This window comes from Phacochoerus africanus, chromosome 8 (genome assembly GCF_016906955.1).
Source record: "Phacochoerus africanus isolate WHEZ1 chromosome 8, ROS_Pafr_v1, whole genome shotgun sequence".
In the NCBI taxonomy this organism is placed as follows: Eukaryota; Metazoa; Chordata; class Mammalia; order Artiodactyla; family Suidae; genus Phacochoerus; species Phacochoerus africanus.
The window spans coordinates 19,409,727-19,432,084 of record NC_062551.1 but is presented as its reverse complement, the minus strand read 5'-3'; the positions used below and the strand labels follow the sequence as shown (position 1 = coordinate 19,432,084).

Here is a 22,358-nt window from a genome sequence, read left to right as displayed (position 1 = left end):
GTCGACCCCTCTGGGTGGGGAGCAAGGGTCCCGTCCTGGGTGGCACACATCCTTGTTTCCTAGCCCTGGATGGAGCCGCTGGCCAGGGCACGGCCGCCCCCTACCGCAGTGACGGGTGTCCCCCACTGCCTGAGACAAGCCGGGAGATGACTGAGTGTCCAGCATCTCTGACAAAAGGGGTCTTTCACGGCCTATTCCTCATCCCCCCAGCCCCGAGCCTGCCCCGTTTGCCACCTTTTGGGGTGCTGCTCTGAGATTCCAGAGACCAGGAGCACCCAGAGTTCCGATTGTGATGTAAGAAGAGAAGAGGCACTGGGCCGCAGGCAGGCGGCAGGCAGGCATCCTGACCCCCAAGGAAACACTGGAAAACCCCACTCCGGCTGCATCGAGTCTGAGTGCGGTGGTGGTGGCGGTGGGGACAGAGCACCCCCAGCCCCGGGCTGAGGAAGCAGCCCGTCCGGCGCACCCGCTCGGTGCAGGTGGATCTTCCCCGGGTGACTTCTGAGGCAGGGAAGGGAGGCAGGGGACCCCTATCTTTCAAAAGGAGCTAGACCCTACCTGTTCAGGGGCGGGGGGCGCGGTGCAGGAGGAATACATATTCTTTAAGGCCCCAAAATTTCTGAAAGTGCAGAGAACTTGTCCCACAATTGTACAGTCCAGAGGCCTCTACTTTTTTGTATTGCGTAGGCAGTTTTTGGATTGTTTTGACTTAAGGTGTTGAGGAGCCTTTTCCCGTATCATTGAAAACTCCTGATAAACCTACGTGTGGTGACTACATAATAGTCTATGAGCGCATGTACCGTAATGCACTTAGCTGTTCCCCTCATGTTGGGCATTCAAGTTATTCCCAATTTCATGACACAGGAATGAGAGGCTGCCCTCTTCAAACTGTCCCTCACTCCCCTCTGGGGCGAAGGACCTGAGCACCCCATGTACCAGGCTCTTAACCGAAGAGGGTGTTGGAGTGGGCAGAGACCTGGCATGAGGTTTGCTGCCTGGCTTGGTCCACGTCCAGCACATTGCTAGCAGGGAATGTGCTGGTGGAGGTGACAGAGGTGACATTCTCATGTGCAGTCCTTGGGGTCACCTGCTTGTCCACAAGGAGGCCTTGGACTGCCAGGTGGGGTCTTGGTTGCCCCTCTGGGTCTTGTGTCTTGAAACCCGCCTCCCCAGCTCTGAGTGAGCTGGCATCACTGGCCTTTCCCTTGGAGGTAGGGTGGAGCCACTTCCACCCCCGGCTTTGCTCAGAGAAGCAGAGGCTGACTGTTGTTCATCTGCCTTCACCAGCCCTGGGAGGCGGTAGGCTGCAAGCTCGTGATGCCCACAGACTCGTGATGACATCACAGCCACAGACAGTGCACACATGCTGTGGGAACCCCAATGTCTGGCTTCTCTCTCTCTCTTCTTTTGTTTTTTTTTTAGGCCCACACTGGCGGCATATGGAGGTTCCCAGGCTAGGGGTCAAATTGGAACCGGCCTACACCACAGCCACAGCAACGCCAGATCCTTAACCCACTGAGCAAGGCCAGGGATCGAACCTGCGTTCTCATGGATGTTAGTCAGGTTCGTTAACCGCTGAGCCACAACGGGAACTCCTCCCTCTCTTTCTCTCTCTCTCTTTTTTTTTTTTTTAAACTTTTTATGGCTGCACCCATGGCATATGGAGGTTCCCAGGCTAGGGCTCAAATCAGAGCTGTAGCTGCTGGCCTATGCCACAGCCACAGCAATGCAGGATCCAAGCCACGTCTGCAACCTACATCACAGTTCACGTCAATGCCAATCCTTAACCCACTGAGCAAGGCCAGGGATCGAACCTGCGTCCTTGTGGACACTAGTCAGAAAATCCCGCCCCCCTCTTTTTAATCTTTTCTTTTTTCAGGCCGTACTTGTGGTATGTGGACGTTCCCAGGCGAGGGGTCGAATCGGAGCTGTAGCTGCCAGCCTACACCGCAGCCACAGCAATGCCAGATCTTTAACCCACTTGAGCAGGGCCAGGGATCAAACCCACATCCTCACGGATACTAGTTGGGTTTGTTACCACTGCACCACAACGGGAACTCCTGACTTCTCTTGAAAGATCAGAAATTTGGCGATGCTGAGCCTTTGTTTCCTGCTCACCCCGTCCTCCTCACCAGCTGTAGTCTGCTGCCTCCTTCAGGTGGATCTTGATGTCTAGTCCTGCACTGCTTGTCACCTGCCTTACCTGGCTGGTGGCCCCTGTAGGCTGTGGGTTTCTCTCCTGATGTTTAGTAATAAGAACCCAATGTTTTGAGGCTGCTTATGTAAATCGTACCTCCTTACCCTCCATGGAGTGAGTCTGACTCTCACTGTCTCTTTCCCAACATACATGTGATCATCACAGAATGTTCTACAACTAAAAAAAAAAACCTAAACATGCTCCCGTGAACACTGGTGCCAAAGTCTTGGTCCACATTTGGGGTTATTTCCGGGGAGAGGTCCCTGGAGGTGGGCCAATGTGGAACCAGGGTCTAGGGCTGCAGGGAGGGCAGCCAGCTGTCACGGGATCCTGCTGTCTCAGGCTGGTTTCTCTGCCCTGCGCTCCAGCCGAGCCAGGGCACCTTTGCCTCCTGGAGGGGTGCACACCCCTTCTCTGGCTGACAGACTCCATGAGCCACAGCTCTCCAGGAAGGCAGACTGGGAGCTGGGGTGGGCACAGGCCCTGGGTGTGCCCTGGTCACTGGCAGGCCCATCTCCATAGACAAACTCACCAGGAACCACTCAACATGGAAAATTCTAGGAGCTGGTCAATGACTGGTCCAGGTTTTTTTGGTGCCTAGAGTTTATATCATTTGGAGGTCCTTTTAAGAAAAAAGAATATAAAGTTACAAATACAGAAGTAGGTACGGGCCTGGGCAAGGTGGGTGCCCTGAGGGTCAGCCTCCTGAGACTGCCAGTGAGTCACCCTGGCATGGGCCCAGGGGTCACCTCTGCTGCAGTTGCTCCCCAGACTCTCCGGAGAGCCCAGGCTGGCTGGTCCTGGGATGGGCGCGGGTGCTGAGAGCTGTCAGAACCCAACCAGGTGCCTTGCACCTGTAGTTCGTGTGCAGCCTGATGCTTGAACACATCAGGGAGGGCTGGGGCCGTGGGGTTGGGCGCCAGGCCTGGGCGTGGGCTGGAGGAGAGGAGCCAGGCTCATCGTGCCCCCGCTTTGTGCTGGCAGGTCGAACACCTGAAGGAGAAGCTCATAAGCCAGGCCCAGGAAGTGAACCGCCTTCGATCAGAGCTGGTGAGCTGGACGGCGCCATCCTAATGGGGACCCGGCGGGATTGGGAGGGCTCCGTGTATGCTGAGCCCACGAGGTCGTGTGACCCACAAGGGGAGGGAGGTTAATTCTCATTTGCTGACGTAAAGCAGGAGTGTGAACTCTGTGTATAAATGTGACTTTCCTTGTTACTTTCACACGCAGGAAAATAGAATGGCAGGGGTGGGGCGCCGCTGGGAGCAGTTCCTGCTTCACCACCGGCTCCATCTCTTTCTTTCTCCTGTCTTTATCTTTGTCTCCCATGGGGCCCCTTCTCCCTTCTCCCATCACTGGCCTTTCTTTCTCTTTTCTCCTTTCTCTGTCCCCACCTCTCCCCTTTCGCCTGCCCACTCAGCCTCCCCACTCCATCCTCCCCCTGCCACCACATCTGCCCTTGACACATACCCCCCCTCGGCTCGGTCTCTCTGCAGGGAGGCACCGATTTGGAGAAGCACCGGGACCTGCTGATGGTGGAGAATGAGCGACTGAGGCAGGAGATGAGGCGCTGCGAGGCAGAGCTGCAGGAGCTGCGGGCCAGGCCGGCAGCCCCCTGTGAGGGCTGCGAGCACAGCCAGGTGGGCCCAGGACCAGGGTGGCCCTAGGGGGCTCGATTCCCAGCAGTCACCCCAGTTCCTCACGCTGACTCCTGCCCGCTGGTCTCATACCCGTCCTGGCCCCCGTGCCTCCCGGCCGTCTGCCTGCAGGAGAGTGCCCAGCTCCGTGACAAGCTGTCCCAGCTCCAGCTGGAGGTGGCAGAGAACAAAGGCATGCTTTCGGAGTTGAACCTGGAGGTGCAGCAGAAGACCGACCGGCTGGCTGAGGTGGAGCTGCGGCTGAAGGACTGCCTGGCCGAGAAGGCACAGGAGGAGGAGCGGCTCAGCCGGCGCCTGCGCGACAGCCATGAGACCATCGCCAGTCTGCGGGCCCAGTCGCCACCCATCAAGGTGAGCTGGGGGCCTGAATCCACCTCGGCTATGGTCCCTGGAGTCTTGGATGGGCCAGATGTTGGAGGGACTTGTCTTGGAGAAAAAGCAGGTGCGAGTGGTTGAAGGAATCCTTCCAGGTCTGCAGTCAGCCTTGTGCCTTCTCCTGCTTTGGTCCAGGGCCAGGCCCATGTAGGCATCCAGCAACTGATGCTTGAGATGCCTGCTGTGTGACAGCCACGGACACCATGCATCACTAGATTTGCCCTTGTCTTTGCCCTTCTTGACTGTTCTGTGCCCAGTCTTGGGCCATAGCCAGGCTCGTGGTGGGCTCATGAAGGTGAGCAGATTCCAGGAGGCCCTTGCAGCACTCTGGAGAGTTAAGACCTCGTGGCTGCTCTAGTTTATTTCTGCGTGCTGTTGATCAGATGTTCCTGAAGTTCCCCTCAGGGGCCCAGGGTGAGGTCAAGGCACCCACTCACCTCCATGCACCTGTCCCTCCCTCCCCTCACAGTATGTCATCAAGACAGTGGAGGTGGAGTCGTCCAAGACCAAGCAGGCCCTCAATGAGTCCCAGGCCCGGAACCAGCACCTGCAGGAGCAGGTGGCCATGCAGAGGCAGGTGCTGAAGGAGATGGAACAGCAGCTGCAGAGCTCGCATCAGCTGACTGCACAGCTCCGGGCACAGGTGTGTGGCACGTGCAAGGGGGCACTGGTCTATCTGGGCAGCATGTGTGTGCCCCACCCATTGCCACAGGCTGGCCTTCGGCGCAGTGCAGCAGCCCAGCACTTGGGGTCTGACACACCCAAGATTCAGTCCCTCCTTTCCCTGCTGGCTTTGTGCCCAAGGGCAGGTTTTTGTTTCCATATCTACAAAATGATCTGATCATGGAACCCACCTCCCAGTGGGGCTTGACCTAATCACAAGATTCGCTCAGGGCCTGTCACACACTCTTAGAAGGGTGCTCTAGTCAGTTTCATAACAAATGGAGTTCCCGCTGTGTCTCAACAGGCTCGGTGGTGTATTGAGAGTGTTGGGACATAGGTTCAATCCCCAGCCGGCACAGTGGGTTAAGTAGCGGCATTGTGGCAGCTGCAGCTTAGGTCACAACTGTGGCTCAGATCTGATCCCTGGCCTGCCCATATGCTGCTGGGTGGCCAAAAAAAAAAAAAAAAAAAATTAAAAAAATATATATATAACAAATGCTCTGCCTTACTGTCCTGGGGCCTGATCTGTTACGGGCTGGGACCCAGGTGATGCTGGGCTAGGTCAGGAACTAGCTGCATGGAGCGCCCAGCCCCTTCTGGGTGAGATGCCACCCTGCCCCACCTGTGTGTGCATGTCTGTGTGTGAGGGGTGGTGCTTCCTCCCTTCCTGGGCTGGCAGCACTGAGCTTCCCACCCTGGCCTCAGATTGCCATGTACGAGTCGGAGCTGGAGCGGGCGCATGGGCAGATGCTGGAGGAGTTGCAGTCCCTGGAGGAGGACAAGAACCGGGCCATCGAGGAGGCCTTTGCCAGAGCCCAGGTGGAGATGAAGGCCGTGCACGAGAATCTGGCAGGTGAGCCGGTCGGCGGCACCTTAGCCAGTCCCACACCACGGCCCTTCGCCCTGTCTGCCGCACACCCCTCGTATCCCCATAGGTGTCCGGACCAACCTGCTGACATTGCAGCCAGCACTACGGACCCTGACCAACGACTACAATGGACTGAAGCGCCAGGTACGCGGCTTCCCACTGCTGCTGCAGGAGGCGCTCAAGAGCGTCAAGGCCGAGGTGAGTGGGGGCTGTGGTGGTGGGGCCAAGAGAGGCTCTGGAGCCCCTGGTGGGACGCAGCATCCACCCAGTGCTCCCTTCCAAACTTAGAGAAGCCCCAGGCAGTAGCTCCCCTCTGCACATCCTCAGACCATTTGAAACAGTCTAGGCGTTCCTGCTGTGGCTCAGTGGGTTAAGGATCCAGCTGCAGGAGTTCCTGTGGTGGCTCAGGAGAAATGAATCCAACTAGGATCTATGAGGATGCTGGTTAGATTCCTGGCCTCACTCAGTGGGTTAAGGATCTGGCATTGCTGTGAGCTGTGGTGTAGGTTGCAGACGTGGCTGAGACCAGCAACTGTAGCTCGGATTCGACCCCTAGCCTGGAAACCTCTATATGGCACCGGTGTGGCCCTAAAAAGCAAAAAAAAAAAAAAAAAAAAAAAAAAAAGCAAGAATCCAACCATCCAATCCAATCCATCAGCTCTGGTCACTGTGGAGGTTCAGGTTCCATTCCCTGCCCGGCATACAGTGGGTTAAAGGTTGAAGGATCCTGTGGTGCCCAGAACAGTGGCAGTAGGTCACAGGTGCAGCTGGGACTCAATCGCAGGCCTAGGAACTTCCATATGTTGCAGACGTGGCCATTGAAAAAACAAAACACACAAAAAAACAGCAACCTGGTTGGGGCATAGGTCTTTGGGTATTTGTCTTGTCATGACTCTTTGAACCAAACCTGTCACATGTATCTCTGTATCCCATACGTGCTATGCATATCTTTATATCTCAAGTATGCTACATATAGTCTTACATCTGTTAGACTTAATTTTCTCAAGCTGTTCTTGTGCAGTATGAGAATAGCCAATGTCTCTTAAGTGCCTCCTACGTGCTGAGCCTTTTATAGCCGTCAGCTCCTTGAATGTGTATGACAGCTCTGTGGGGTAGAGAGACTGATATATTTTGGGAATTGAAAATAGTTCTCCTTTAAAAAATTATGTCAGTAATACACGGACTTGTTGAAAGTACAGCCCCCACAGAAGGGTATCAGACGGAAAGGGGAAAGGCCTTTCTCTGCCACCCAGCCTGCTCCCCAAAGGACACCTGTCTCCCAGCATTTTCCCTGAAAGGTGTTCTGAGCCTGATGAAAACTACTGACATAGGCATATGTATATATGCACTTTCTTTTCACTCAGCAAAGGGGAACAGGTAGACGTGTGTGTATGTGTATACATGTGTGTACAGGTGAACGTGTGGTCGGCATCTTGTTTCTTTTCCCTGTGAAATGTAACTTGGAGATAGATCTTTACCTTCCAGCGCCTATAGACCCATGAGTTAGATGTTATCCCCATTTGACAGATGAGAAAATTGAGGCTCGAAGACATTGAGCCAGTTGCTTCCTGTCCTCCAGATCCTGAGGGGACAGCTGGGATTTGGGTCCTGCCGAATCACGTAGTCGAGTGCTGGTGCTGTGGAGTGAGGTTGAGGGCTGAGTCCCAGCTCTTTGCCCATCATCCGCACAGCAACCTTGAGATTGGCTTAGCCTTTCTGGGGCTCAGTTTCTTCCTCTGTAAAATGGGCCTGGAAGCACTACCTACCCAAGGGGTTATTGGGAAATTGGGGAAATGTGCTGTGTGACAGCACATGTCAAGTACTCAGCCCGGGGTGGGAGGCAGTGAGCAGCCTATCAGGCAGGTGAAGCTGGTGGGGCCAAACCCCTGAGCCAGCCCCCTGACGGCGCTGCGCATCCCCCACCAGATCGGCCAGGCCATCGAGGAGGTCAACAGCAACAACCAGGAGCTGCTGCGCAAGTACCGCCGGGAGCTGCAGCTGCGCAAGAAGTGCCACAATGAGCTGGTGCGGCTGAAAGGTGACTGCTGGGTGGGCAAGGGGGGACCTAGTGCAGGGGTCCCTGACCTGCCTCCAAGATGATCAGTGGAGGTGACCCTTCCCCATGGCCCCCAGCACCACTCCTTGGAGCATCCCTGAGGAGCTTTTGTGATTCCCTCTTTGTACACAAGGAAACTGGCACAGGGACATCACAGGGAATTTTCTCAAAACGGCATGGCTAGCGAATGGTCCACCTCGGACCTGTCCACCTCTGAAGCCTTTGCCCCAGGGCCCTTGGCAGGCTACCGGGTGGCTGAGCGCTGGAGTATTGATGTACTGGGTGTGGGGGGGTGCTGGAATGCCCCTTGTTCTGACCTAGGGCCTGGTCAAGCTTGAGATGCCACCCATTCACTGCACAGAGGTCAAGGGTGCACCTGCTCAGGGCCAGGTGCTATTCCAGACCCTGAGGATGTGCTCTGGGCCCGCAGAACCCATCCCTGACCTCATGGTGCTCACTTCAGTTGCGGGAGCACACAGTGATCATTAATACCCAGGGAACCCCCTCACTGCCCCTTTACCCAGGCTGGGGAGGGCGGCTGAGAGCCCCTGAATATCTGACAGTTGGGAGTGTTGGGGGGAGGGGTGCTTCCAGGAGGAGGCCAAGCTAAGGCTGAGACCTGGACTGGGAGCTGGAGTGGAGAGGTGAAGGGAAGGTGGGCCATGCTGGCTGTTGTGTGGAATTTTCATTCCAGTAGCTCTGGGATCTCACCCTAGCAAGGGGGTGACACGGTCAGATCTGTGCCTCAAACACCCCGGTGCCTGCCCTGTTGCCTATGCCCATTCAGTGTAGTGCCAGTTGTCCACCTTCTACCTTGTCTGCCCATCTGATGCACAGGCCCTGTCCTGGCATTCACAGTGCCTTTCTAGAGTGATAGACCAAGCTCCTTGTTGTGTATACAAGGAAACTGAGGTCCAGGTGTGTAAAGAGTGTCCGTTTTGTATCCCACCCACACTGGGTGCAATGTCTGAGCCCCACAACCGACCTTCCTTCCATGGCCCCAAAGTGAGGCTCCTACCCTCAACTGGTTTGCTCAGCCAGAAAATGTATTGATAAATGAATTCATACTGTAGTGTGAGTGACTGATAACAGCTTTGTGGGCCACTTTGCCCTAGTGGGGCCTTGCTTAGAAGGCCGGGAGCTCCTGAACCCCTAGCCTGCTCTGGACAGCGGTGGGCACCAGTGTAGAGGCAGTCTGGTCTCGACCTGGCCTGTACCCCTCTCTCTTCCCCCACCCAATCCAGGGAACATCCGGGTGATTGCCCGTGTCCGGCCAGTCACCAAAGAGGATGGGGAAGGACCCGAGGCGACCAATGCCGTGACCTTTGATCCCGACGATGACTCCATCATTCATTTGCTGCACAAAGGAAAACCTGTCTCCTTCGAGCTGGACAAGGTCTTCTCCCCGCGGGCCTCACAGCAGGACGTGAGTGTGGCCGTGCGGCGGGGAGAGACAGAGCAGTGGAGGGAGGGGGAGATAGTCACCCCACCTGCAGAGGGAGAGGTGGTGGGGGCTGGGCAAAAAGAAGCGTAAGAGAGGGGAGACAGGAAGGAGAAGCCGGGACCGCACACTCCCCTTCTCCTCACCTCTGGAGGAGAGAGTGGGAAGATAAAAGTGAAGACTTCAGAAGCCTCTGCTTAAGGAGAGAGCCATACATAACCTATGACACTCATATGGCCCCGCCCACCTGCATAACCACACCCACTCTCATGGCCCCTCCCACCCACGTGGTCCCCACCCATATTCGGCCACACCCACTTTGGGGGCCCCTCCCATAGTCCGTCCCACTCAACATGGCTCCGCCCATCCACGAGACCCGGGCTTTGCCGAGAGGCAGGCCCTCTCCAGTCAGGAGCACCTCCTGTGTCAGTGCCAAAGGGTCTCCCTAGGGAGTCCCACGCTGCCCCTCAGGCCTCAGTGAGGAGCGCTCAGCCTGTGTGAGCCATGTGTTCTCATCTCTGCCAGGGCCAGCCTGGGGAGGCCAGTCCTGCCCATGCCTTGCCATCCCCTTGCAGGGTTTATCTTTGCCCCTGTCCTTTGTTGTGGGCTGGCAGGCAGGCTCGTGGCGGTACCGGGCTCTACCATCATTTGCTGACCCATCTTGGGAGGAGAGAAGCTGGGGAGGTCTCCTGAGCTCCCGGGCGGGGCGGCCCCTGCATCCGAATCTGGTGGGCAGTCCCTTCAGTCATTCATCAGTGAGACCGCCCACTGATGCCGGCATCAGTGGCCTAGTAGTCATGGATTCCTCCAGAGTGAGCTGGTTGCCCACAATAGTATGTGCTGTGGGGTTGCTGAAGCACAGGGGGCGGGGGTCATGAGGAAGTTGCTGGTAGGGGCCCTTGGTCCTGGCAGCCCCACGCCCACCACCGCATGTCCCCCCACCCCAGGTGTTCCAGGAGGTGCAGGCCCTGATCACCTCCTGCATCGACGGCTTCAACGTCTGCATCTTCGCCTATGGCCAGACGGGGGCTGGCAAGACGTACACGATGGAGGTGGGTGCCCACTGCATGGGGCAGGGGTTCAGAGTGAAGACCCCCCCCCCCACTGCCACCATGTTGTGCCTCACTTGGTCTTCATGGCCACCTTGGAGCAGGGCCCCACGTTACCCTGTTAGCCGTGAGGCACAAGCCCAACATGGTCCCAGTGGGTATCGGGGCGGGGGAGGTGTGCTGGCAATAGCCTCTGGCCTCAGAGGGGTCTTGGCCTGGGCTCAGAGTCCAGGGCAGATCGCTGCGGGCGTCTCTCAGGACTGGCTTGATTTCACTCAAACACATTTATTGGGCTGCTGCTGTATGGCGCTCCATGTGGCGGCTCTGGCGTGTCAGCATGAAGGAGGGTGCATCTCTGTCCCCCAGGAGATCCTGGCAGTTGGGGGAGACCAGCCAGTGAAGCTGTCCTGGGCACCCAGGTCTTACCTGCTGCTCCCAGGGCCTCAGCTCCGCACCTGCGCCACGCCCCCCTCCGTGGGGTGTGGCTGGGGATGGGGGTGTTGAGAGGAGGAAGACTCTGACCATAGATAGAAGTGGAAAGCAGGCCCCAGCGATGTCTTTGGTTTGTTAGCATTTCCCTGGCTCCTGGGGGGTAGTGCTGCTGTGGGATTCTCCTGGTAGGGGAGGTGGGCTGGTGTCCCAACAAAGACGTTAAGAGGGCCCTGCTGGCCCAGGCTTTAACATCCTCTGGGGGGACTGCTGTGGTGGTCCCTTCTCCTCCAATCCAGACCTTCTTTTCCCTCAATTCTGGGATTGATGAGACTGGTTAGCGAGGGGCAGGCCAAGCCAGATTGGGGGGGGGGGGCGCAGCTCCTAGGCTCCCGCTCTGTCTTGGGTGCTTGGAGTTTTTGGGTTTTGGGGTTTTTTGTTTTTTTTTTGCTTTTTATGGCCACACCTGTGGCATATGGAGGTTCCCAGGCTAGGGGGTGAATTGGAGCTGTTGCTGCTGGCCACAGCCACAGCCACGCCAGATCCAAGCCATGTCTGTGACCTACACCACAGCTCCCAGCAATGCTGGATCCTTAACCCACTGAGCAAGGCCAGGGATCGAACCTGCATCCTCGTGAATACCAGCTGGATTTGTTTGAGCTGAGCCGCAGTGGGAACTCCTTGGGTGCTTAGAGCTGAGGTAACCACCAGGGGCACCCATCCTCCCAGCCCTCCCTGCTGAGGCAGATGTGCATCAGGCACCGTGCCTGGAGCCAGGGCACAGTGGTAACCACAGAGTGCCTGCCCCCCACAGAGCCATCCTGCCAGTGGGAGCCAGCAGTGCACACAGCAAAGCAAGGGGTGTGCTGTCAGGTGCCAGGGAGAAATATTGATCCAGGTATGAGGAACCAACAGTGAGGGAGGGATCAGACCTTCAGGGGGAAGAGAAGCCTCCTCCCTGAAGAAGTGACTTTGGAGCAGACACCTAAGCCAGTCCCAGGAGTGCGGAGAAGAGCCCTCCAGGCCTAGGGAACAGCAGGTTGGAGGGTGCTTGGAGGTACTGAGGCCTGGCGAGGAGGCCCCAGTGGCAGAAGTGGAAGTGGGGGCTGGGGAGGGTGGGAGGTTCAGGGAAGGAGTCCAGATTTCTTTCCTGAAAGGCCAGCCAGGCCATCCGGCCTCAGGTCACTTGCCAACTCTGTCTGTGCCTCCGCTGCACCACCCACAGAGTCTAGCTCATGGCCTCCCTGACCTTGAGACCCTTCCCCACCCCCCAGGCAGTGGCAGGAACATCATACATTGCCAATGTCTCCTCCCGGGTGACACCAGGGCCAGGTACACATCAGCAGCCCCTGTGTGCAGGCCCAGGACAGGAGCTTCACCCAGGGCTCTGCTTTAAGTCTCAGGTCCAATCCTGGCAGGTGGGGCCATTTCAAAGGTGTGGAAACTGAGACCCAAGGAGATGAAGTTGCTTGTAGCTGGTGGAGGCCGTTTTGGGGGGCAGATCTGCATGCAGATGGGAGCTTCGGTCAGGGAGGCTGGCCTGTGAGGGGTAGCCAGAGCAGGTGGGGGCCCCGCACACCACGTGAGCATCTGTATGGGGCAGCCCTCGTGGCGGGGAAGAGGCCTGGCTCACTGGGGCCTTGATTCCGCCCCCAGGGGACCCCTGAGAACCCAGGCATCAACCAGCGGGCCCTGCAGCTGCTCTTCGCCGAGGTGCAGGAGAAGGCGTCCGACTGGGAGTACACCATCACGGTCAGCGCTGCCGAGATCTACAACGAGGTCCTCAGGTGAGGGGCCCTCGGGCGGGGGCCTTTAGCAGGAGCGCAGGCCCTCCTGGGCAGCTTTTGGTCCTCAGGGCTGCGAGGTGGGGGCTCCCTGAAGAAGAGAGTCTGGAGCTGCCTGTCGTGACTCTGCCCCAGGGACCAGGTTCTGAGCACCTCGCAGGCAGGAGGGAGGAGGGCTCTGAGGCCCCCTGGCACTCTCAGACCCAGGCACTCCTTTTCCCCTCCGATTGTCTGCACCCTACCTGCGGGCTGTACCAGGTGGTGGGTGTCAAGTGCGAGTGGGGGAGTTCCTGTCGTGGTGCAGCAGAAACAAATGTGACTAGGAACCATGAGGTTGAGGGTTCAGTCCCTGGCCTGACTCAGTGGGTCAAAGATCCAGAGTTGCCGTGAGCTGTGGTGTAGGTTGCAGACACGGCTGGGATCCTGCCTGGCTGTGGCTGTGGCGTAGCCCAGCAGATGCAGCTCCAATTCGATCAGACCCCTTGCCTGGGAACCTCCGTATGCCCTAAAAAAAAAAAAGTGTGAGTGGAGCCTTGGGGAGACCTGCCCCCCCAGGGGCTCAGTGCATTGTGGGGGCAGGAGGAGCACCACCAAAAGACTTTGGGGGAACATTCTGACATCTCTCTGCCTTTCAGTGGACTGAGTGCCCTGGGGGGAGAGGGCGGGGCTTAGCCCAAGGACCGTCTGGGAAAGCTTTGCATAGTGTGATGGTTGGAGAACATTCCAGGCTGGGGGTGGGGGCAGTGCCGGCAGAAGACTGGAAAGAGGGTGTGACCGTCCTTCGTGCCCTCAGGGACCTGCTGGGGCAGGAGCCCCAGGAGAAATTGGAGATCCGGCTGTGCCCCGACGGCAGCGGGCAGCTGTACGTGCCAGGGCTGACGGAGTTCCAGGTGCAGAGCGTGGAGGACATCAACAAGGTGAGTTTCCGCGCCACTGTCCCCAGGACAGGCTGGTGGCGGGATGCAGGCTGAGGGTGACGCCCCCTCGCCCGGGTACCTGACGGCCACCCCTGGGCCTCTTGCCCGCTTCGCCCTCGGCCCAGGTGTTCGAGTTCGGCCACACTAACCGCACCACGGAGTTCACCAACCTGAACGAGCACAGCTCGCGCTCGCACGCTCTGCTCATCGTGACGGTGCGCGGCGTGGACTGCAGCACCGGCCTCCGGACCACCGGTGAGTGAAGGCCGCGGCCGCCCGGCCCGAGCACCCCCGCCCCTCGTCCTGGGGCGGCCGTGACCTGCCCGGTGCCCCCCCCGCAGGGAAGCTGAACCTGGTGGACCTGGCCGGCTCGGAGCGCGTGGGCAAGTCGGGGGCGGAGGGCAGCCGCCTGCGGGAGGCGCAGCACATCAACAAGTCGCTGTCGGCCCTGGGGGACGTCATTGCTGCCCTGCGCTCCCGCCAGGGCCACGTGCCCTTTCGCAACTCCAAGCTCACCTACCTGCTGCAGGACTCGCTCAGCGGGGACAGCAAGACCCTCATGGTGGTGCAGGTGAGGGCCTCAGGTGGCCACCAGCGTGTTAGGGGTTCCGCTGGCTCCAAGAGCAGGGCCACACCCCCTTCCCCTGTGGCCTGTAACCGCCAAGGGCGCAGGGAAGGGCCTCTTAGCAGCAGCTCCCTAGTCTGTGACATGTGCCCCTCCCCCCAGTGCTTGTACACACCACCCTCGGTTGCCCTTCCGGCTCCCCTCCCTCTCAGTTTTCTCTGGGGAACCTTCTAGAGCCCCCTGCTTGTGAGCTCCCTTTGGTACCCCTCCCAGTTCTGTGAGGGCAGCCAGCTGGCAGGGTGGGGAGTGAGCTCTTGTGTCCCCTAGGTGTCCCCCGTGGAGAAGAACACCAGTGAGACGCTCTACTCCCTCAAGTTTGCTGAGAGGGTGCGCTCCGTGGAGCTGGGCCCCGGGTCCCGCAGGGCAGAGCTCGGGTCCTGGTCCAGCCAGGAGCATCTAGAGGTACGGGGACCATTGCAGGCCTGCCTCCGGCCGCCAGCGGGTCAGACTTCCTGCTCGCTTGTGGGCAGGAGGGAGGGCAGGGAGGGGAGGTCAGCCTGGAGTGATGAGGAGGCGAAGATGCCTGAGGGAGTGGCCTGAACTTGAGCCCAAAGTCAGCAGCCTCTTTAGGCCAGGTGTTTCTTCCTGGCCTCAGAGGTACCTGTAGGGGCATCAGCTGGTTGGAGGTGGGTGGGGTGCAGGCGGGCACCCAAGTGCTCAATAGTAACTAGTTTACTTTATGTCTATTATCTCACAATTCTTACCCTCCTGTCCCCATGGTTACTGTATCATCATCAAGCCCATCCTGCAGATGAGGAAGCAGCTTCAGGTGGCTGGGGAGGGGAAACGTGGGGGAGGGGGTGACCCAGGGCAGCAGGCCCCACCCACCTGCCCTTCTCTCCCCAGTGGGAGCCGGCTTGCCAGACGCCACAGCCCTCAGCACGAGCCCATTCGGCTCCCGGCTCTGGGACCACTAGCCGCCCAGGCTCCATCAGGAGAAAGCTGCAGCCCTCCGGTGAGTCTATAGGGGTAGGCGGGTTGCTCACGGCCATTGGGCTGCCCCGATCTGAATGGGCCTTTTCTCCCACTCTTTTTTTGAGTTTATAAACTTTCTCCAGAACCTGTTTCACAACCTTCCCTGGCCCTGGGAAGTACTCAGGGCCGACAGTGCTCGGTCCACTTTACAGATGGGAAACAGAGGGGCCCCTTGGAGAAGGAGTAGTGTGAAAGGAGCCCAGCCCCGGGCTGCTGACCTGAGGCCCAGGACCGTTCTCCACTTCTCTGCGGCTGGGCTCATGCAGGACATACCCTCCAAGGCAGGCCTCAACTCCCGGGGGCCGGGGGGAAAAGGCCAGGGCTCGCCTGTCTCAAATGAGCGGGCCTGTCCCCAGCACCGGAATCCAGGGCCCTGCACACACACCCCCCCCCACCCCACCCCTACCCCCCGCCTAGCCCACTCACAGAAGGGCCTGGCAAGTGTTTGGGGCCAAAGGGAGAAGAGGGCAGCAGGGTCCTGGGGGGTCTTGGCCCACAGCAAGCCTACCAGTGAGACGCCTGTTGCTTTGATTTCAGCCTGACGGCTGGGGCTGCAGAGTCTCCAGGTGAGTGTGGGGCCGCAGCCCAGGGCTGCCTGCCCACCCGCCTGCCTGGCCGCCTCGGGTGCAGGGCTGGGCCGGGAAGCTGGCTGCTCCGGGCGGGGTCTGTCGTCGCTGCCTGCTATCTGTGTGCTTCTGCCCGGCTTCCTCCCGCTCTGGGACAGAGGCTGCTGATCCGGGCCTAACGCGCCCCTCTCCTCCTGCAGGGAAGTGCAGGCCGCTGCCTGTGTGATGGACACGTCCACCCTGCCGGACCAGGGACTGGGCTGATGCCCGGCTGGCCTGCTCCTGCTGCAGTGCTGAGAGCCCGGGAGGCAGAGGCCAGAGTGGAGGCTCCTCTTTTGCCCCAACTCCCTTCAGCAATGAGAAACATGTTCAGAAGGAAACGGTGTCTTTCCCCTGTGGCTCTGGGCGCAAAGGGCACTGGCTGGAAGGGGAGGCCCAGGCCCACCAAGTGGGCCCTCGTGGGGCGGCTGGGCAGGTGTGGGAGGGTGGGCCCTCACCCAGGCTGGCCCAGCCCCCTCCCCAGCCTGCAGGGCCCTCCCTGGTGGGTGGGCTGGGGAGCCCCCAGAAGGCAGGGAACGGTGGGAACTGGGCGGCTGGTGGGCGGCCCCGTCCCACTCGTCTCCGCTCCCAGGGAGTTGAGGTCTCCCTGGGTGTGTGCAGAGTGTTGGGGTGCACACAGCGGCCCGGCCCTTGCCGTGGGCTGGGCTGTATTTACAGCTGGCAGGAGGCCCGTGGGCAGGGATGTTGCTGCTTCCCCTCATCAGCCTGGCACCAGGCCGTCTCCTTGCTTACTGGCCTCCTGCCATTCTATTTAAAAACTTTTGGAAGCTTAGCCATTTTTACTTATTAAAATAACGTTTTTACACAAGTATTGTTTGAGAGAGTTGGTTTCGTGAGCCCCTGGTGGGATCACAGAGCAGGGCATTGGCCCGTGCAGGCTGCGCACCCACAGCCCTCCTGAGCTGTCCAGAAGCCCAGCTCCCGTGTCCTCCACCTGCACGAGTGGGAGGAGCCAGCGGCCTCCCTAGCCTGGTTGCCCTTATCGTGACCCCGGTCAGCAGTGCTGTCACCTCCCTTTTATGGAGCAGATGGGAAACACAAGCGTTTGAAGAGCTTCCACAGCCCCAGCCAGGACGGACCCCACTCCACGGCCTGCCCTCTGCCTCAGTCTTGGCGCCTTAGGTGAACTGGCCACAGGTGAATGCCACCACCGCCCCCCCGCCACTGCCTATGGCACCCCACCCATCAGTGCAGCACCACCCCGCTTCCCACCACGGGGGCTGTGCTGGCCTGCACCTGGTTCCAGCCTTGCGGGAACGCACCAGCGCTCAGTGGGGTCCTCCCGCCGACTGGGCTGAACTTGCAGTCGCAGGAGCAGGGATGACCCCCTGGGCCAGGGGAGCTGTTCTGGGTAGCCAGCACCGGGGGTTCCTGCGGGGAGTGAAGGCTGTTCACAGCCCTCCTACAAGGAGGCGGGAGAGTGGAGGGCTCCAGGCCCACCTAGCGGTGGCCACACCTGCAAGGCCAGGGGCCGGGCGCCCTGCAGTGGACAGCTGCTGGCTGGCCTTGGAGGCTGCACAGGACAGCAGGGAGGGGTGGCTGAGACAGAGGAGCTGGGCTGGTGAGCCCTCTCCTCACCTGTTTCTCTAAGCCTTGAAGAGGGAGTTGCTGTTCCCTGCCGCTTCACCCCAGAGGAAATCTGACTTTGTCCCTTCCCACCGGCCCATCACGCTGCTGCCCCCTGCTGGCCACACTGCCTGGCACACGGCCTGAAGGGGTGGTCTCAGGACAGCCTGGCAACTGTAACCAGAGGACTCCCAATGAGGAAAGCAGGGCAAGTTACAAATTTAATAAGATTCACCTTCATAAATTACAGCAGCAGCCTCAGGGCTCAGTTTGCTGCCCCATGAAGCAGAAGTTGGGCAAAGCTGGACACCTGCTCCTGGAGAGAAGCTGTCTCAGAGGTCAGGGCTGTGGAGGTGGCCAGTGGGCCAGCGCCGCCTCCAGGATGGCCGCAGGGCAGCAGTGGGGGCCGAGCAGAGGCTCATGGGCCGGTGGGCACACAGGGAACAGGAGCAGGGGCCGAGGCCAGGCCTGAGGTCTGCCCGTGCCCCCACCCTCTGGGCTCCTCAGTCCAAACTGGCCATGAGCAGGTGCAGCTCCCGGAAGGCACTGCCATGGCGGCCGCTCAAGCTTGACTTGCTTTTAACAAAGCCGCTGATGCTCTTGAGCTGCTTGTAGCAGAGCCGGCACTTGTGCAGCCTGTGGGCAGAAGGGCAGTACTTGACGTGCAGCACCGGCACTGGATCCCACCCAAGGCCAGGGCCTTTCCTGTACTAATCCCTCCCGCTCCTCCTCCCAGAGCAAGGCTGAGGCTCATCACACAGGACCCACTGAGGCTGGGCCAGGGCTTAGGGCAGAGCCAGGCCTCAGAGGAAGCCAGGCTCTGGCTACCCTGCCCAAGCCACCGTCCCAGGCCCAATAACCTTCTCTATAAGCGGTTTCAGTGGGGCCGTCACCAAGCAGGCTGAGCCCCCAGGCCTAGGGGGCCTCACCGGCAGGGCACCGCAGCCGCACCCCCACTGCCTGGCCCCTCACCTCTCCTCCCGGCTGATGTCCACACCCACGGAGGGCGGGGCCGCCAGCATGTCAGTTATCAGGGGCAGAAACCGCTTCAGGATCAGCTTCAGGGAGGTGCAGCCCGTCTGGACGTAGCTTCAGAGAGATGGATGGAGTCACAAAAAGATAACAGCGGGCAAGGTACACACAGGAGCAGGGGCTTGACGTCATTCTGGCCTCTCCAACCGGGAGGGGAAAGCAAAGCTGCCCAGCCACGTCGCTGGCCCTGGGGTTTCTGCCGTGGTCCCCCCTCTTCCCTGCTGTGAGGCAGGTGCTGCTTCCCCATGTGTACCTCTCATACTTGCTCTTCAGAAGCTTCTCGATCTGCGGCAGGATGGTGGTGCACAGGTCCAGCTTCCACAGGGAGCTGGGGAGAGGGCCGGGGACATGGGCCCTCAGCGCCGGTCCTGCCCACGCCGCCCACACCCCTCCGCACCCCACCACGGCCACTTACGCCTTCTGGTTGACAATGTTGAGGAGGTCCACTACCACCGACAGGTCATTGATGGCCACGGCGGAGTCCACCGATGTCTGTGCAAACAGAGCACCCATCAGAGGGGACTGGGGACAGTGGCCTGGGGGTGGCGTGGTGATGGGGTTAATGGGGGGGGGTGTTAGCAAGACTGCACAGCGTGGTGAGAGGGGCCATCTGGCCCTCACTGCCCCCCTCCCCACAGGCAGCCCTCTTTCTCAGCGCAGCCAAAACCCAGCAGAGGTGGCACTTGCCTTGATGTCGCCTGTGGTCCACGCGGCCCACACAGTATCCAGGTTCTTGTGGCGGCTGGTGAGCACGACACACATGGTGTCGTGGCCTTTGCGGATCTGGGACATGGCATCCTCGTCAAGCAGCTCCACCTGCTGGGGGATCTTCACGGCCTGCGGGATGGGTGCACGGATGCTGGCAGCCAAGTTCTGCCCTCGCCCCTCAGGCCTCCAGCTGCCCTCAGTGTCTGGGCCCCCACTCACGGGCAGGAAGTCGGAGGCCTTCAGCCCGATGGGCTCATTCCGGGTGGCAGGGATGATGGCAGGCTCGGCCTTGGGTGCGGGGGTGGAAGTGACGACAGTGGGGGGCCCGGGCAGGACCTCGAGCTGGAGAGGTCAGGAGCTCAGCAGGCGGCCAGCCTGAGGCCTCCCCCTCTGCCCCCGCCCCGGCACGGCCGCCTCAACCCTGGCTCAGGACTCCAGCCCCCCTCTGAAACCCACACCACGCCAGTGCCGCTGGGACATACATTTGGCACCGGGAACTGCACGTCTGTGGCTGGGCTGGGCTTTGCTGCCTCCTTGGCTGTGGCCATGTCTAGAGGCAGAAGGAAAAGATCACTGGGTCAGGTTGGGCTGGGAGAAGGCACCGGCGGGAAGAGGCCAGCGCTCGGGGTGGGACTCTGGGTGGCACCTGTGACTGCGGGAGGCCCGGGGGAGGGGCTGGGCCTGTCCTCTCCCTTCCACCCACTCAACCTCCAGTTTGGCAAAAAGCAGGCACCAGGCCCTGTGTGTGGATGGGGCCCAGGGAGCTCCGGGGGGGGGGGGGGAACCCATCACCTCCCCCGGAGAGGAGTGTGTGGAGAGCGCGGAGGGAGAGTGGGAGGGAGCGGCCTCTCGGGCCCCAAGCCTGCGGGAACGAGGATGGCCCCTTGAGGAGAAAGCCGGGGAGGGGCCGAGGGGCCGAGGGGCCGAGGGGCTGAGGATCAGGGCGCCCACCCCACCTTCTCCAAGCTCAAAGCAGATCAGGTTTGCTCCCTGCTCAAATGCTCCAGCAGCCAAACCCAGACCCCCACCCAGGGCCTGGCCGCCTGCTGCCGGCCCCCCAGGCTCAGGCCCTCCTTGGGGCTCCCTCCCACTGGAGGCCCTTCCCTTCTGTCCCCTCATCTGGCCCTCAGGCCTGCCTGGTGTGCTGCCTCCTTGGAGCCTCACAGGCCTTGCAGCTCCTCCCCACACCCGCTCTTTCCCCCACGTGGCCGTCTACCGCCTGCTCCTCACTGGGCTCCTGACTGGAGCACCTGCCTGCCTGCTCAAGCACCGGAGCCTAGTGCAAGCCCGGCACACAGTGGGTGCTTCTGGGCGAAGGGAGGATAAAGATCCAGGGGGAGAGAGGCTGGAAAGGCTGCGCTGAGACGGAGGCTGCGGGCTCTCAGCTGGGGACTCTGGGAGGCCAGGCTCTGCCCCCCACTCACCGTCCTCCGGGGGTGCTGGGAAGGGCTCACTTCTTCGGGGTGGTGTCCGACCTGCAGAGGCGAAGGTGGCTGGGGACTCACAGTGGCCAGCCCGGGGCTGCTGTCTGAGACCCCACGGGATGGCCCGGGACCCGAACCCTCAAGTTCGCCCCTCCCCACCTACTTGGCCCAGTGGGCCTGCCTTTGCTCAGGGCAAGCAGGGTACTGAGTGGCTGCTGGGCCGCTGCTGGGGCCTAGAGGACCTGGGAACAGAGCCCAGGCCCAGGCGTGGGTTAGGAATTAATGCTAAGGGAGCAGAGCAACATGGACGCCACCCCTGGAAAGGGCTGTCTGCTTCCAGGGACAGATGGGGACGCTGGGGCTCGGAGGGCAGGGGCGGGAGGGCCCGGGCCTCACTGATGCTGTTCTTGGGCTGGAAGATCTCGTTGTAATCCTCGGTGTTCTGGATCTCGGCCCGAGACTCGCGCTCGTCCCGGTCGTCCTCGCTGCTGGGGCTGCGGCGCTCGCTCTCCGAGTTCTGCTTCACCCTGGGGAGCGGGGAAGCCCAGAGGAGGTGGCAGCCCGGGTGAGGCCAGGGCTGGGGGCCCACTCCTGTGCCCCCGGCGCCCTCCAAGGCCCCGAGCACCCCACCTCTGAGGCTTGCTGCAGGCTGTGCCGGGCCGCTCATAGATGCGCCGAAGTGGGGCACTGGGGTGGGGCGGCTGCTGCGCCAGGGGCCGGCTGTCCTGCACGGGGTCCTGGGCCACCGTGCCTGTCCTGGTGACCCGCGTCAGGTCCACCACGTAAGAGGAGACGTTGCTCTGGGAGAAGGCCACACCTATCTGCAGGAAGCGGCAGAGCTGGGGTGGGACCCTTGGCGGCAGCGGCTGGGGGACGGTGGGCGGGATCCCCGCAGGGCTGAGCGGGAGTTGGGGGCCAGAGGTGGAGGCAGGCGGGTGGGCGACGGCTCTCTCACCAGCTGGTCGTTGCAGATGGCCAGGTCGGCCACCTTGCCCCAGTTGACGAGGACCACGTCAAAGCAGCGCTCGGGCTCCCAGCCGTAGACACGCAGGGAGTCCTGGCAGCCGCTGTACAGGCAGCAGCCATCGGGGTTGAAGAGGACACTCCTAGCCCAGGCGAGAGGGGGCCATGGGTCAAAAGAAATCTGGGGGAGCTTCAGGGAGCCCAGGCCCCGAGGGAGCAGAAGCAGAGATGGGAAGGGCCCACCCACCGCCATATCCCGCTGCCCAGGAGGGGGCCTGGGCCCACCCCCAGCTGCCCGCGTACCTGACAGGCCCCGGCTCCCCTTCGATGCAGCTCACCACCTGGAATTTCTCCAGATCCCAGAAGCGGATGGTCCTGCAAAGGAGGTCAGGCTGTGCAGGGAAGCCCACTTCTCTCAGGACCTGACCGCCCAGGTCAGGGCCACTAAGAGCAATGCCAGGGGCCAGGGCTGGCCCTGTGCAGGCCGTGGGAGGGGATTTGGCACATGGGAAGTGAACACCGGCCTTGGATCCAAACGGGCCGTGAAGGCCCAGGACACTGGGTCCGGGAAATCAGAGTGGGGGAGGGAGGCGACCCAGGTCCCATTCTGGCTGGCGGTCAATTCAGTCTACATAGGATCATCAGGCACATGACACCCTGGGCCGGAGACATCCTGGGGACAGGTATACGTGCAGGACAGAGAGGTGAAGGACAACAGTCTCGGGCGATGGGCCCCACTCCTCCCCTCACCTGTCCGAGCTGCCAGAAGCCAGGAGGTACTCGTTGGGGTGGAACTCCACCACGTTGACAGGCCCCGTGTGGCCAGGGAACTCAGACATCATCTTGCCAGCAGTCAGGTCCCAGAGCTGGGGCAGGGCGGCATGGACGTAAGGACCAGCCCCAGCCCTCGGCTGCCCTCTCCCTGACTCTCCCCGCCCAAGCACTCAATCCCCAAACCACCCCCCGGTCTGGACAGGCTTGGGATGTGTGAGCTGATGGGTG

General features: G+C 60.7%; 2 protein-coding genes across 13 annotated transcripts in view; one reads left to right on the top strand and one right to left on the bottom strand.

Annotated features, from left to right (window-relative positions):
• KIFC3 (kinesin family member C3) overlaps positions 1-15,986 on the top strand; it is a 40,206-nt gene extending 24,220 nt beyond the window's left edge. For 5 of the 9 annotated variants that reach the window (XM_047790208.1, XM_047790213.1, XM_047790206.1 and 2 more), the window contains 16 exons: positions 3,182-3,247; positions 3,694-3,837; positions 3,967-4,206; positions 4,700-4,873; positions 5,599-5,746; positions 5,829-5,959; positions 7,688-7,799; positions 9,062-9,243; positions 10,206-10,310; positions 12,393-12,523; positions 13,314-13,437; positions 13,563-13,692; positions 13,779-14,008; positions 14,330-14,464; positions 14,909-15,017; positions 15,804-15,986. In XM_047790208.1, coding sequence (XP_047646164.1) covers positions 3,182-3,247; positions 3,694-3,837; positions 3,967-4,206; positions 4,700-4,873; positions 5,599-5,746; positions 5,829-5,959; positions 7,688-7,799; positions 9,062-9,243; positions 10,206-10,310; positions 12,393-12,523; positions 13,314-13,437; positions 13,563-13,692; positions 13,779-14,008; positions 14,330-14,464; positions 14,909-15,017; positions 15,804-15,829 — 2,187 coding nt within the window. In that variant the 3' untranslated portion in view covers positions 15,830-15,986. Of the gene's footprint in view, positions 1-3,181; positions 3,248-3,693; positions 3,838-3,966; positions 4,207-4,699; positions 4,874-5,598; positions 5,747-5,828; positions 5,960-7,687; positions 7,800-9,061; positions 9,244-10,205; positions 10,311-12,392; positions 12,524-13,313; positions 13,438-13,562; positions 13,693-13,778; positions 14,009-14,329; positions 14,465-14,908; positions 15,018-15,574; positions 15,605-15,803 lie in introns of those variants that run through there. The other 4 variants (XM_047790211.1, XM_047790207.1, XM_047790215.1 and 1 more) reach the window with 2 other exon arrangements.
• Positions 15,987-17,437: 1,451 nt separating this feature from the next.
• Positions 17,438-22,358, bottom strand: part of KATNB1 (katanin regulatory subunit B1) — a 29,775-nt gene continuing 24,854 nt past the window's right edge. For all 4 annotated transcript variants that reach the window (XM_047791563.1, XM_047791561.1, XM_047791562.1 and 1 more), the window contains exons 8-20: positions 22,107-22,222; positions 21,660-21,731; positions 21,349-21,499; positions 21,024-21,214; positions 20,790-20,920; positions 20,394-20,444; positions 19,452-19,519; positions 19,189-19,311; positions 18,949-19,098; positions 18,677-18,753; positions 18,515-18,589; positions 18,202-18,318; positions 17,438-17,865 (exon numbers count right to left, since the gene is read on the bottom strand). In XM_047791563.1, the coding sequence (XP_047647519.1) occupies positions 17,733-17,865; positions 18,202-18,318; positions 18,515-18,589; positions 18,677-18,753; positions 18,949-19,098; positions 19,189-19,311; positions 19,452-19,519; positions 20,394-20,444; positions 20,790-20,920; positions 21,024-21,214; positions 21,349-21,499; positions 21,660-21,731; positions 22,107-22,222 (1,455 nt within the window). In that variant the 3' untranslated portion in view covers positions 17,438-17,732. The remainder of the gene's footprint in view (positions 17,866-18,201; positions 18,319-18,514; positions 18,590-18,676; positions 18,754-18,948; positions 19,099-19,188; positions 19,312-19,451; positions 19,520-20,393; positions 20,445-20,789; positions 20,921-21,023; positions 21,215-21,348; positions 21,500-21,659; positions 21,732-22,106; positions 22,223-22,358) is intronic.